This window comes from Ambystoma mexicanum, chromosome 7q (assembly GCF_040938575.1).
Source record: "Ambystoma mexicanum isolate Mex_15411 chromosome 7q, UKY_AmexF1_1, whole genome shotgun sequence".
NCBI lineage: Eukaryota > Metazoa > Chordata > Amphibia > Caudata > Ambystomatidae > Ambystoma > Ambystoma mexicanum.
The window spans coordinates 22,928,429-22,943,352 of record NC_090941.1 but is presented as its reverse complement, the minus strand read 5'-3'; the positions used below and the strand labels follow the sequence as shown (position 1 = coordinate 22,943,352).

The 14,924-nt window shown below is 46.8% G+C and overlaps 1 protein-coding gene across 1 annotated transcript in view; it reads right to left on the bottom strand.

The window, feature by feature from the left end:
• TMEM45A (transmembrane protein 45A) overlaps positions 1–14,924 on the bottom strand; it is a 468,453-nt gene that overhangs the window by 173,490 nt on the left and 280,039 nt on the right. The window contains exon 5 of the mRNA XM_069639307.1: positions 4,206–4,390. Within this exon, the coding sequence (XP_069495408.1) occupies positions 4,206–4,390 (185 nt within the window). The remainder of the gene's footprint in view (positions 1–4,205; positions 4,391–14,924) is intronic.

The following is a 14,924-nucleotide window of genomic DNA, read 5'->3' as shown; positions in this document are numbered from 1 at the left end:
TGCCTGGTGCCAGAACTGCATCACTAATTGTGTCATTAGTGACTTGTGTTCCACGTGGCATAACTCAGCGAGATCGAGGCATGAGCACACATGCGGCAGGAGCAGCCGTTGTGTGTCCCTGCATGGAGTCCCTCATCTGTTGTTATAAGGACCATCTGTTTTCGGCTTGCAGCGCTCCAGTAAATAAAAATAGGTGATGGCTGGAAGGTTTAGAATTAATCTTAACCTCTGGCTTTGCTCTGGGCAGCCCTCCAGACCATCATTCTTCAGCTGCCAAGTCATTACAAAAGAAGAATGACCATAAGCAAATCAGGCATGGTCCCACCCTAAAAGGGGCAGTACACATCCTTTCTGCACAAGACCACAAGCATCTCCAGATATGTTTCGGCCTCATTGAGTCTCATCAGTGAGGAGTAGGTTGGGTCTCTAGGCCCAGCAGACACAACCAACGTCTGGGCATACCCACCCCACGCGGGGTGACGATAGCAAAACAAAAGAGGTGATGGCTGGAACATTTTGAATTAATCCTAACCTCTGGCATTTCTCTGGGCAACCCTCCAGACCATCATTCTTCAGCTGCCAAACCAATACATAAGGGGAAAGACCATAAAAAAATCTGGCTTGGTCCCTCCCCAAAAGGAGCCGTCCAGCCCGAACTGCTTGGACACATCCCTTCTGCACGAGATTGCAAGCCTCCCCAGACATGTTTCAGCCACATTGGTCATCATCAGTAAGGAGTAGTCTTGGTCTCTAGCCCCAGCAGGCACTGGACCCACATCTGGGCATACCCACCCCACTCGGGGTGACGATAGTAAAACAAAGAGGTGATGCTGGAAGGTTTAGAATGAATCTTAACCTCTGGCATTGCTCTGGGCCACCCTCCAGACCATCATTCGTCAGCTGCCAAGCCATTACAAAAGCAAATCAGGCTTAGTCCCAAAATAAAAGGGACAGTCCAGCCTGAACGGCTTGGTCACATCCCTTCTTCCCGAGATCACAAGCTTCATTCATCAGTTGTATTGCAAGATTCACACATTTATTAAATACATGCTTTTAAAAAATAAACTTTATGTCCAAAAGTACAACATGTGAAAGGAAGAGGAGTTTCTGAAACAAATGGATTGTGAAATAAATATAAATCGTCTATATGCAACCAGCAAGAAGGTTTTCCCCGAGATCATCCCTTCGTGGCACAGTCAGTGCATCCAGCTGTTCAGTTGGACACACCTTGAAGTTTATGAAAAATCATATACTAAATAAATGTGTGGAATATGCAATATAATTTATATATGGAAACAAACCACTGTTTCCCAGTTTTTAATCATTGGCGGTGATAGCGGGGTGGAAATATGTATTGCAACCCAATCGTTAATTACGTGCTAACTATTGTAACTCTCATCGCTGGTTTTTCTTCTCCCCTCGCTATCTCTCCAGAGTTACTTGCTTGTAGCACTGGTTAATATTTCCATTTCTATCCCCATCTGCTGTAATCTTTATCACCTGTTCTTTGCCATTATTCACCCAGTAACGCCAGCCTCTATCGCTGGCCCCATATACAGCACACTGAAACCAAATACATGTTATCCCAAACTTCTGAATTCAATCCTCAGGCACTCCTGAAAACTCTGGCATTTGCGTGCCCATTGCTCTGCCACTAACTGCAACACCTCCCTGCGCTTATCTTCCAACTCACTGCCACCCTTCCCGACACCTCACGCAGTACTTGTGGCTTGCACCAGGGAAGGGAATTTTTGCAACAACATTTGCACCAACCAACACGCGCAGAGACATTTTCAGTGACTAGTGCAAAGATGAGATTTCGCACCTCTCAATGTGTGCAAATGAATGTGCCAAATTGCTTGACACTTTTGCAAAATGTCCAGGCATTTAAGCATCCTGCCCCAGATAAGTAAGCACCTGTGCACTCAAATGGGTGTTGGATGGGATGGCGAGGTGTAGATGCTCACATACTGCACAGTCATACATTGCTACCACTCCAGAAAGCTATTTCCATCTGATCTTGCCATGGCTCCCACAAGACAATAACCAGCAACACATTCAAACTACTGCTGAAGCCCCTAACAACCGGGAAAGGGTGGAAGATAGGGCCAAAGCCCTATAATAAGAAGGTTCTGTGGCAGAAGGCGGTGGGAGGTAGGATGAAAACATCACTCTGAGCCGACTGCAGAGGTGAATAGAAGGAGCTAGCGATAGAGCTGGAGCAGGGGAAAGGCGACTGGGGGAGAGCCCACACAGCATGGCGAGACCAGGAGAAAGGAGGCTGGATGAGAGGCCCAGAAGGCAGGAGTAAGGCAGAGACAGGATGATGCAAGAGAGGCCCATGAGGCTAAGGGAAAAACAAACCCTGGTGCTGGGGAATTAAGAATCCCAGAAGGCTGGGAAAAGAAAGACCTAAGGGCCTTTCAGGAAAAGCCCAGAGGGCTGAGAGCAGAAAGACCCAGAAGGCTGGAAGGAAAGAGACAGGCCCAGAGGGTTGCAAGGAGAAAGATCCAGAGGATTGGAAGGCGAAAGACACAAAGGGCTAGCAGAGAAAGGCCCAGACGGCTAGCACGAGAAAGATCCAGAGGTCTGGCAGGAGAAAGGCCCAGAGGACTGGCAGGAGAAAGGACCAGAAAGCAGGCAGGAGAAAGGGTCAGAGGACTGCAAACAGTTGCCAGACCATTAGAGGTGGGCAAGAAAATAGAGGGGAATGAAGAAGAGATGTGGAGTTCGGGGAATAGTATTAGAAGAGGTGGAGGAGTGGAGAATCATCTGGAAGGAGAAGGTGGAGCTGGTACAGAACAGCAGTGAGGAGGTGGTGGGTAGCTCCTAAAATACCAAGTGGTACACCTAGGAGGTTTCAAGGTATCAAGGAGGGGCAGGAGCAGCTTTGAACGAAGGGAGAGAAAGGAGGTGGTCCAGTACAGAGCCCCCCAGGAACAGGACTTGAAGCAAGAGAGCAATGGCAAGGGAGGGACTGGAGTAAATGACTGGAGAACCAGGACTCTAAGGGAGAGGTAGACGTTAAGAGGCCTAGAGAGCACTCGCATAAGACCTTAGGGCAGCCTCCAGACCTTCTGCAGCTCTGGGCCTTATCTGAACGCTAGATGCACTGCAACACCACTGTACAGAGCCTTCCAACATACTCCAGTCTAGAGCAAAGAATCGGAAAGAGGCTCGCCCTTGTGAAAGCCAAGGGAAGGGTGCAGGAACCCCCTTGAGCTTGAGACAGAGAACCAAATGGAAAGAGACCATGAGAATATCAAAGAAGTGTGCGGTAACCCCTTAAACCCCAGATAAGACCCAAGTTCAGCAAGGTCAACTTTTTATTTTGATTCTATTTAGCTTCCAATGAGCAAACCATTTTTTAAGCTGTTCTGGAGAACAGTCTACAGCATGCTCGGGAGGATAGCTCAGGGGCAACGTGCTCGCCTTGGAAGCAAAACAACACAGGTTCGATCCCTTGATCCGCGCTTAGAAACCTCTAAATAACCAATCATATATATATATCCTGGTGAATAGCCAGCCTGCCACATTTCATTTATTTTAAAAAAATCTCCCTAATTATAATTTTTGACCTAATTTGTAAACAGCCCCTAAAAAGCCTCCTTGTATCAGGTCCCATGTGTATTGTTGATCAATGTCAACTACGTTACAGAACTTTATAACAAGTTGCTCTCTACATTCTGGCTTTCACCAACAGAGACCTGAAGGATTATGCTTAATGCCTAAGAAACCTATGTATACTTCCATGAATTTGCGTGTTCAAAGTTGACAATAGATTTTATTTCGAAATATTGAGGATGTGGATTCTTACTAAGGGTTTTGCGAATGTGTTCTGTATGCTATTACAATGATTACATAATCAATTCAAGAAAATACATTTAATTGAGGTACTAGTATGTCAAAAATGGTTTTGTGCAATTTGCACCCGCTTGCCCTCTCCGGTTTTGTTGGCCCGAGGTGGAATGTTGTTCTTTACTGGATGAATGACATTGTATTATGTATGTTTTAGAGACTTTGTTTGAAATAAACTATTGGAAATTATAGTTGCACTCCTATTCTACTACCAGTTAGTCGTGGCAGGATGCAGTATCTGTGTGTATACATTGGAATCTTCCACCACTAAGGGAAATCAGAGGATTGAAGGCCTTACAAAATCAGTAAGCAAGGGAGCCCACAAATGCCAGCCGCCACCAACCTACCTGCCAGAACCAGCTTCCCTGTAGAATGCAGAGGCTTGCACGGAACAGTTCGAGCACAATGTTGCCACGGTGAAAGATTTCCAGGAACAGGCAAAGGGCTCCCCCAAACACGGCTGCCAGAAGCAGGGTATGAACATGAACATCCAGCATTGCTCGCCCGTGGAGATGGTAGTAAAAGAGGAAACCTAGTGGAATAAAACAATGTTAACGTTTTTGAAACATACAAACAGGCACCTATATGATTATCGTATAGGAGCACCGCAGTGCAATGAACACAGTGTCAAGAACTAAAATACTCTGATTACTTACCGGTAATCTTCATTGTGCCTAGTCCTACTCTTCCACGTCACAGGGCTTACTTACTCTATGAAGGCCATCACCCTTCCACCAGATCCCTTTCCAAAAAATGCCCCTTTTTCTTTGGCCCCTCCCCGCGTAGACCAGGTTGTAAACTGCCTGATCCATCCCATAATTTGCGTGACAATACCAAGGGAACAGGATGAGCTTACCACTGCGGAGGTAGCGGGGGGCCTCAGTACTATGAAGAAGAAGAGTATGACTAGGCGTACTGAAGATTACCATTATGTTATCAGAGCATTACACCTCTGTGTCCTCTCTTTCTCGTCCCAGTACTTACTCTATGAAGCATACAAAAAATCTAAAGATCGGACCAGCATATAATAGAACCGAAAAGTAATGATCTCCTGAACAGCGGGTGCAGTGACTGTTCTATGGAAAGCTACAAGAAACCCCCCCCAAAGAGATAAAGGGGGGGGGATGTGAAGGGCATTCCTCAGACAGACCAATATGGGAGGGCTCCAGCCAGGCTCTATGGATAGACACATAATCAAGCCTACTTCATGTCAGCAAAGGGCCCCAGCCCTGTACAGCCCCACCCCCAGGAACTGACAGACAACCACAGATGTCTGAGGCAAAGACCAGGGTAGGAAGCAACACTTGGCCAACTTTCAACTCGAGGAGCACCTAGAAATAGCCCTGAATTCCGCGCAAGACGGGCCCTGTATTCCCTGTAGCAAAAAAAGAGTAACAACTGCAACTCTTTTCCCCAAGCTAGTGATCAGGAAGAGTCTTCCAGAAAATCCTTCCCCACCTGAGAATAACCCACCGATTGCCCAGCAGAGGTCTGAGTGTGAAACGGCCCAATCAGTGCAAAAAGGAAAGACAAAGGGCTACAAAAAGGCTGCCAGGGTCCTTGGGTGACATCTGAGCACCCAGACGGCCACTCCTCAAAGAGGCAAGAAAGGAGGGTCGGGCTTCTAAGCCCTGACTCTGTCAAGAGAAAAAAGTTCACATAGGAGAGAAACGCCCTGAACTAGCGCCCCTGCGGAAGACCTTCTACCCATAGACCGGTTTCTCAAAAATCCCCAACAAGGAATCATGCCCTCCAGTCTGCTGGCCCTGGAGCCTTCTCTATGGTGGGCCAAAGAAGCAGGCTCTGAAAGCTGGAAGAAACAATAGTAAAAAAAGTGCCCATATTCAGACACCCTCTTAATCCCCCCACACAGAATGTGTTGAGGGTACTATGTGTTAATATCCCCGCAAAATATTGCAATACAAAAATATTGCCATCTTTTTTCAGCGATATTGAGCCATGGACCCTGCTGGGGACACTCCCACAACCCCCACTTTATTTTAAAATATGCGGGGGACATCCCCGCAACCCCCGCTCCCACAAATTACCCCCCCAAAATATCGACTACGGTGAGACAGACGACCATATGTACGGCGATATTTTTGGTGGGGATAATATGTAGGGCTACCGTGTTGAGGTACCCACAGTAAGATCCTTCTCAACCATGTTCCAATGTTCCAAGCATGACAAAATACAACACTACAAACAGGCTAGATTCCTTCTGCGGGAATGAGGGTCAACATCCCCTCCCCCCTTAACCTCACAATGGAGGGGAAGGGATTTGGGATAGCTCAGAAAGACCATTATAGTACTAGAAGAAAATCATAGGTTATAAATTACTGAGGTCACAAACGGCTGCCCATACCATAATCCCACAATGTTAATGTGCCTCCTACAAACACGTAAACCTGTACCTGCGCTCTCTGATAGCTTGGGTGCCACTAAACCCAAAGCAAACCTGGACAAGGCCACTTCCATGACTCAAGAGCAGTGCTCATAGGTCATAGGTCTGATGCTGCAGTGGTAGAAGCTGAATAACTGACATCTGAGGAACTCCCAAACTTTAGGGAGCAGTGAAGGACACCCCTGAAAAAAAAGAAGACCAGATCCTGCGAAGTTCTGAGAATAGCGACACAGTCCAGGCAAAAGCAGCAGACCTGCCGGTAGGGCTGATATCAGGAGGATTTCCAATTCACAAAAAGGTATTTTATGTGCAAACAGAAGACACCCTATTTGATCCACACATGATGCAACTTAGATCACTGGCACCTGTCACCACCAAAGCAGAGAAGGAGGGGACCCCTGCCCCCACCTCCCAAGGCTGTATCCAGCAACTTGAGAAGGGTAGGATGCGGATTCAGAAGCACTCACGCCCACCTGATGTACCTTGATGCAACCATCAGGAGGTACTCTTCACTTTAATTTATGTCAGTGAAGGAATCCTGCTCTTCCTTAAAAGAAGAGCCTAATAGACTGAACTTCAAACTCGGTCAGACAGCCACGTGTGTGTGGGGTACGATTTGAGCTAAAGGAGGCAGTCAGCCTTGCACACCTACTACTCTCCCCACAAAGCAGTCAACATAAAATAGTGGTGGTCTAATCCTGTGAGACAGTCCTGTAAACACTACCATGGGAGCACGCAGTTAACCTTCAAGAGGATAAGGTCTGCAATCCCACATCTGACGCCATATGCCACAGGATGAGGAATCAACAGATTACTCGAGGACAGAGGTCAAGGATATTTATTATAGCAATAGAAAACTGGGGAACTACAGTGGGTTCAATTGGACAATGATAATCTAGCCCCGGCCACGGTCTCAGAATGGTTATGGGTCCCAAGACCGAAGCTTCTGCGAAGACTCTGAGACCACCCCATACTCGGTACTATATGGGACATATGGAAGGAAGGGTCGGACATGATAGGGGTCACAACCTGGCCCCCTCCCCTAAGTCATTTATGGTCCCAGGGAATCGCGAAGAGATTCCGGACCACTCCAGATACCAAGCATGGTTCGGTGCAGGCCTGGAGAGGGTCGGACAGGTGTGGAGAGGTGGGGTATTCCTGACAGTCCCGGAACTAGAGGAAGCACTCCAATTGAACCCGATCTCGGTCTTCCTATACTTGCGGCTCAGGGCTGTACTGTCTAGAGAAGACTGGAAGGTAAAAATACAAAGAGAACTTACACAGTTTAAGAAACTCCTTGACTCGGTGGCTGAAACTAAGGGTCTGATAACGCACATGTACAGTGCATTATTGGAAACCGGCTCGAGGGCAATCTCGAAACTCAAGCACAGGTGGGAATTAGATTTTGGAAGAGAATTTGATCAACACACATGGGCGAAGATATGGAAAACACCCTCAAGGGTTTCGATCGCTGCACAGTATAAATTACATGCTTGTTACATAGGTGGCAATACGACCCCTACAGACTATCCAAAATGTTTCAGACAAGTCCGATGTGCTGGCGTTACTGTGGGAATAGAGCCAATTATTGGCACATGTGGTGGGAATGTCCTAGGGTGCAGATGTACTGGAGTGAAGTCTGGGGCTGGATTAAGCAGATTGATGGAATTTCGAGAGAAATAACACCTCTCCTTGTATTGTTTGGTCTGGAGGAAGGAGATGGCGAGGCCTTAAGTGTGGGCGGGATTGGGGCTCCCTTGTTGCTTACGGCACAGGCCTGGCTGGTGATCAGGTGGAAGCACAACATCTCCCCTCTAAAAAATAGTGGATCGGAGTAGCATCAAATATATGTACGATTGAACGAATCACTGGTTCCCTCCACAAAAGGTCAGCCCAACACAAGGTAATGTGGAATGAATTTACTGATATGTACGCCCCTGACCCTGCAAGGAAGCCCACATGAAAGTATCAATGGGTGTAGACTGAACCAGTAACATTCTTCAGTAAAATTATATAATGGCAACTCAGTGTTCTGAGAAATGCACTGCTAAGAACTTTTGAGACTCTCTGTATTGTTGAATGTGTCGAACAAACCAGAAAGTTTGCCCCACACTGTACAAATGAGCCTGCATGATAATAAGCTTCAAATGTGCTGACGACTCGTTTTGGGGGGTAGGGGTCATTTTGATATTGATGTTGGTACAGTATTAACTGAGAACGATATGGACTCAGTTTTGAAAAGTGATTTTAACTTGATGCTGAAACCAAATGTATGTCACTTAATTTTTTCTCTTGCATAAACCAATAAAATCAAATTTGGAAAAAAAAGAAAACTGAGGAGCTCGGGATGACTGTGATCAAGGAGGAGCAAGCAAATAAATCACAGCTTCCTTTCAGGACTGTAGCCCTTAGTCCTTCCTTCTTTTCTTTAAGATACACCTTCCTGGTGGTGACCAAAGAGTCAATTACAGCCTCTAGGGTTTGAAGTGCCCTGCGCTTCGTTCTTAGCTGTGATGTTCAGAAGTTCAGCTCCAGGCCACCCCCTCTTGTTTGCAACTCATCCCACTTATTCCTTTCTGTGAGGGTGTAGGAGTAAGAGTCAGACACCTGAGTGACATGTTGCTTGGTAAAGACTTTTATTCATAATGTTAATGTTAATGTTAAAGGATATTTGTACCGCGCGCTATCACACCAGAGTGGTCCCCGGGCGCTCTGGCGGTTCTGAAAAGGGAGAAAAGGAGGGTGGGTTAGTTAGTGGGAATAAGCTGGAAAAGTGCAAGAGAGCAGTGATGTGCTGTTGGCAGCCTCAGCCCGGTGGGTCCGTTGGCTAGGCTTGGGGTGTTTTATGGTCTGTAGTCTTTGTGTGATGTTGTGCAAGTATATGTGTGGTTTGTTTTGTTGTTGCAATGTAGTGAAGTTTTTGCGGATTGCTGTATGTAGGCTTGTGGTTGTGTCTGTTAGAGTTTGAGAGGTGTATGCGGAGGGCTGTAGTTGTTAGTGCATTATTTAGTTGGCATTGCTGTCCTTGCAATTGTGTCAAGGTGCGATGCCTGCTATCATTCGCTATTCCATCCAGGTTTGGAATTTGTCATCTCTCACAGTTTCATTCAAGTGTAGGACATGCTAACATTCACAACCCTGTCTAGAAGTGACGGAAGCTAGAATTAAGGATGACATCTAAGTGTAGCACATGCTAACATAACAAAAATAGGGGAAGTTGGAGGAAAGCCAAACTAACACTACCTCTAAGAAGGGTTTCCGAGCCTCGACAAAACTAATTAATTAAACTGTCTATGTCTGAATGTCCAAAATAAAGTTTGCCATACTGTGTCCAAATCGTAACCTATCCCTCAGAAGCTAAACTTAATAGAAGGTGAAAAGTGAAATGTCTCTTGGCTGCCCATCTGCATACCAGCTTTGTAGTTCAAATCCAAAAGTTCCAAAAAGGTGTAGAAAAGCAAACAAAAGTTCCACAAGTTTCAAGGGGTTGATTCCACTTCCTCAGAGTCTTTCCAATAGTCAAGATAGATCCTTATTTTTGCTTGGTGGACCTGGCTCAAAGGCCCTGTGATAAGGAAGGATGGCCTGGACACCTTTTCCAAGCCGTCGTGTGGGTCCCAGACCCTTTGTGAGCAGACCGGCTTCCAGGTACTGTGACAAAGAATAGCCTGGTTCTCTCTTCCAAACTGTGCTGAGGGTCCCTGACCCTTTTTCAGTAACCCTTGCTTGGTCCATTCTCCTACCAAGTAGGGTACTGAACAATCTCGTTCTCACTGTCTTCTCCCTCTGACTTCAATTCCACCCACAGCTTTAGTTTACTCTCTTGCCAAGGTCTTGGAGTGTCACATGTGCACCTAGGTTTCAGATCTCTCTTTATCACTGCTTGGGGTGCACTTCCACAGCGTGGGTCCCAGCCCCCCTTCACTTGGTTAATGTCCCTGTTCTCTTTATCTGATTTCTCTCTTAACCCCAACCTTGGTTTACTCCCCTGCCAAGGTCTGTGAGTCACTTATATATGCAAAGTTCATATTTCTTCCTATTATTGCTCAGGATGTGCTTTCCAAATATGGGTCCCAGGCCCCCTTCACTTAGCTACTTTGTCCTGGTGAAGATTTCGTATGTGCTTCGCTTCAGGTCTCATGCCCCTTCTGGGTCACCCCAACCCTGGGATTAGCCACCCTAGTACCTGCAGGGTCTTGGCCGTCACCCACTGATTATTTGCGGGTCTTCCAGGAGCTTCTGTGACTTCACTGGTTTACCACAGCCTTCCCTGGTCTTCTGCACATTTCCTCTGCAGTTCGGCAGTGATTTCTTTGCACTCAAGGGGCCTCAGTCACTGGCGTTAAACTTCCCTCTGCCTTCTCGATTCCAAGCCTTGCGCAAGTGCATCTCTCTCTTGGACACCGTCTGCTTCTCTGCTCTCCTGGCCTGTGCGTAAAGTGGCGACTCTCAGCCCATGTCATGCCGAAACTTAGGACGCCATAATTCTCTTCCCTCTCCGTCTTTGAATGACAGCTGACCAACCGTATCACTCAAAAGGCTAGAGCATGTGCGTTCATTCTTGTCAGTAATCGTCATTACTCATGGGCTCTTCCTCATACCAACAGTCTTTACTTGTGATGTGTTATAACAACACCTAGGAAGTGGAGGGGTCTTGAGGAAAGGTGGGAGGAGAAAAGCCATACTGCGTTCTCCTGAAATGGCCACTACTCTCAATGGAGTCTTCCCTCCCCATTAGATCCTCCCGCTGAGTACCATCCTCACGGGGATTGTTGGGTAGTGGCCTTACCGCCCCAGCACTTTCTCGTCTTGTCATCTTGATGCTCTCCCAACCTCCTCCTCTGTTTATCTTCTCATTGCTGCTCCGACATGCATCAACATGCTCCGTACTCCTCCAAATTCCAACTTGCATACCACTTGAGATTATTTGACCCTTTGATAGTCAGGTGGGTTGGCTCTCTGACTGGATGATTGCTTTGTTATGTCAGCTAGGGCATGTTACTGACACTACTCTCAATGGAGTCCTACATCCACATTAGATCCTCCCGCTGAGTACCATCCCCAGGGGATTGTTGGGTAGCAGCCTCACCTCCCTGGCCTTGTGGAAAGGAGCTTCCCCATAGAAAGCAGTGATGACACCTTGGGATTTGTCACATTTACATCCACCTCTCCCCTGTTTAACCCTCTCCTTTCTTACTGAGTCTGCTGTCTTGCCTCCATTCCTGCTTAATGTTCCACAAAAAAAGTGAATCTGTTGCCCTTATTCCCTTCCTCACTACTCTTACACGTTCTCTTCTTCATCATCCTCTCCACCTCATCTCCTCTACTCTGCTCTTTTTCACATCCTCTGCTCTTACAGGTGCTTTCTCAAGCTCTTCTACTCTGCATCCCTTTCAGCTCCTCTGCTTCTCCAACTGCTCTTCTGCTTCGATGTTAGTTCTTCCTATTGATGTTCTCTCCTCCTCCTCTCCTTTGTTCCACTTTCAGCACTTTCTCCCCCTTTCATCTTGATGCTCTCCCACCTTCTCCTATGTTTATCTTCTAATTGCTCCTCCGACATGCATCAACATGCTCTGTACTCCTCCAACTCCCAAATTCCAACTTGCATATCGCTTGAGATTATTTGACACTTTGATAGTCGGATGGGTTGGCTCTTTCACTGGATGATTGCTTTGATATGTCAGATGAGGCCTGCTCCCAGATTGGCTGACTCATACTGGGACAGCATAACCTCAAGCCACATCTCTTTACATGCATGCCTCACAATAGGTCCACATCCCAAGACTTAAACATGGCCAGCCGCCATCTTGGATATCTTTTACGCCTGCTTACAGACAGATGCTCATTGGCGTTCTGGGGAATAATCGATGGAAAGACTGAAACCTTGAGGACTTCAGCTCGCTTTGTGGAACCCTGCTCTGCAGGCTCCTGGGCTCAGATGTGTGAGTGCTGCGTTTGTGAGAGATGTCTTAGTTTAAACCAACTGGTAATGTTCACATAATTCAAGTCGCAGGAACCCACTACAGCAGATCTGAGCAGGGTCGGACTGGGACAAGAAATAGGCCCGGTGACCCAAAAAAAAGTGGCCACCCGTCGCTCACAACCCTTGACCTTTGATGACATCAACGGAAGTGATGACCCCATCCCAAAGTGACATCCCGAGAAGTGCTGAAACATGACCTTTCACCCCTTGACAAAACAGGAAGTGGCATCAAATGGCATTGTTCCTAAGTACACTACGAAAAATATGGTTATGATTTCACTAATGTGATCTACATTTCATACAAGAATGGATCACCATATGTATCATTAATATATGTGTGTATAGATCCATATTGACAAATTACTGTGAATGCAAGCAGACGTCCAAGGCCAAATGATAATATTTATTGTATAGCACTTATGCTTAAACTCTTTTTTATAGAACAAATATACATACAATATCACCCAACCTGTGTTGATACTCATTTATCGACATAAGGATGAAAGGCTTTTTGGAGAGAAAAAAATGATTTTTTTCTCCAAACCGGCCCAGGCATGGCCAGAAACCGGCCCCCACTCCCCGGCGATGATTTCGGCCCGGCCACGGGCCGAGGGGCCAATCCGACCCTAGATCTGAGTGTTAAAGTATCCAGTGATTCATGTTGTATCTCAAACATCTCTTCAGATCAAGCTCAGTTCCATTTAATCCTGATGTCTGCCGAATGTGGCTTGTGCAAAAATCAACAGCTGATCAGCAAATAATCCAATAGGGAAATAGGCAGCACATGCAGAAAAAGGTTTTATCCCATACAGCTGTGGAAAAATGGTCAGGAGACCAGCATAGTATGACCATCCCAAAATTGTTGTCCCCGAGCACAGAAACCACAGGGTTTCATAGAGTTTTACACAAAGAACCACGTACAGAAAAGTCAGTTAGATAAATTTAGTCTGTCACATTAAAGATAGACCTCCTAACAGTACATTCTGGGTGGAAGGCTTAAGGAGACATATGAGCTTGATATAACACTGCACATATGACACAAAATTGCAGTCACATGATCGCTATTCTGGTTCCCAAACAGCCTAACCCACCTTCACAATCTAATGCACGGTGTGTGGATAGGTGTACCTGAGCATTGGACATTGGCTTACTTCATGCTTAAATGGCCTAATCTGCACAAATGTATTTGCCAACCAATCGGCTCTCAGTCCACACCATCACCCCTTAACATTGCTGCTGTGTCACAGCCACAATGATGGTTGTCATTCTGCACCATCTGAAGCTTATAGGTCCATGGACCTATAAGTAAAATGCCACTGATTTACACAGTTGCTTACACAATGGTCTTTGTTACCAGGGTCATGCCTTTCACCTAACCTACCGTGTTCTTCTTATCTATGGGTAGGGGCGAAAGCCAAGAGATTAATGGGATGTTTAGTAACTTAGAAGTGTTGAAACACATAATGCTAGAGTTTGGATCCTCTTCCTGCATATATAGGGTTCTGTAGCTGCTCCTTACTCTTCTCACAGGGCCAGGGAGTTGTTATTGCAAATTGTATGAACCCACAATATTCCTGTTTTTTTAATATATATTTGTAGGCAAGTCACTACTACTTTCCCTCACTTTTTATGCTGGACAATATGACTATGGGAAGACCCTTCCACACTTTCACCTAAGTTTCCGATGGAGTTTTCACAGGCATTACGGAGGTTGTGAGAAACCTGAGGGTATTCTCACTCCTACTGCCCTTGGATTCTCTGCGCAGGTGGCCAGGGAAAGGCCATTGCTCTTGGATACTGACTCTGGAGGCGTAGAAGCGAAGGAGGATTACCTGGATTGAGGATCCTTGAGGTTTGGCAGTGGGGTGCTCTCGGGTGAGACATGGTATCCCCCTTTTCCTATTCACCACCAAGCTAACCCTCCCCAACCTTTATGGGCTTTTAAAAGCTATCTCCCCTCATTTTTCCATATGTAACACTTGACAGTACTGAGACGAGGAGGTGGAGACAGAGTCATGAACAATACACACTCTCACCACTCTAGTACTAGGACGAAGAAGAGGCAATTGGGAGCAATGAAGACTAGACTCTTTCACCACTCTAGTACTGGGACTAGGAAGATGCCTGCTAAGAACTGTGAGGGTCAGGCATGTCCCTTTAATTATGGTCAGGCAGGGCTAATCAAACAGCCACACCTGCAGCCTGTCTAGGGGCTGCAGATATATAAAGGGAGACCAGCCCAGTAGGGAAAATAGCAACAGGGAGACGTGTGTCGAGGAGCAGCAGGAGACCCTTATGAGGAGGCAGCCGTGGTGGGACCGGAGACAGAGCAAGGACGCAGGTAATTATCCAGGAGGACTTGTGGGACCCAAACCAAGTGGGATGTGTGGTTTCCCCAGGTCTGGAAGCCTCCATCTCCTAATGAGGGCAGCAGGAGCTGCTGTGCAAAAGCCTGGTGTAGAGACGACGCCCCCCCGCGTGCAGGACGAATCCTTGGAGCCGGGGTGCAGAGAGAAACACACGGCAGGCGTGCAGGCTCAAGCTGGGGGTTTCCTGACTTCAGGAGTCAAGAGGAAGTTGTGGGAACCGCCAGAAAGACGTATAAAAGGCTGGGGGAGCGTGCAAGCACTAGGGCACACCTGTGGGACTGCAAGTGGACAACGGTCCATGCATATAAGC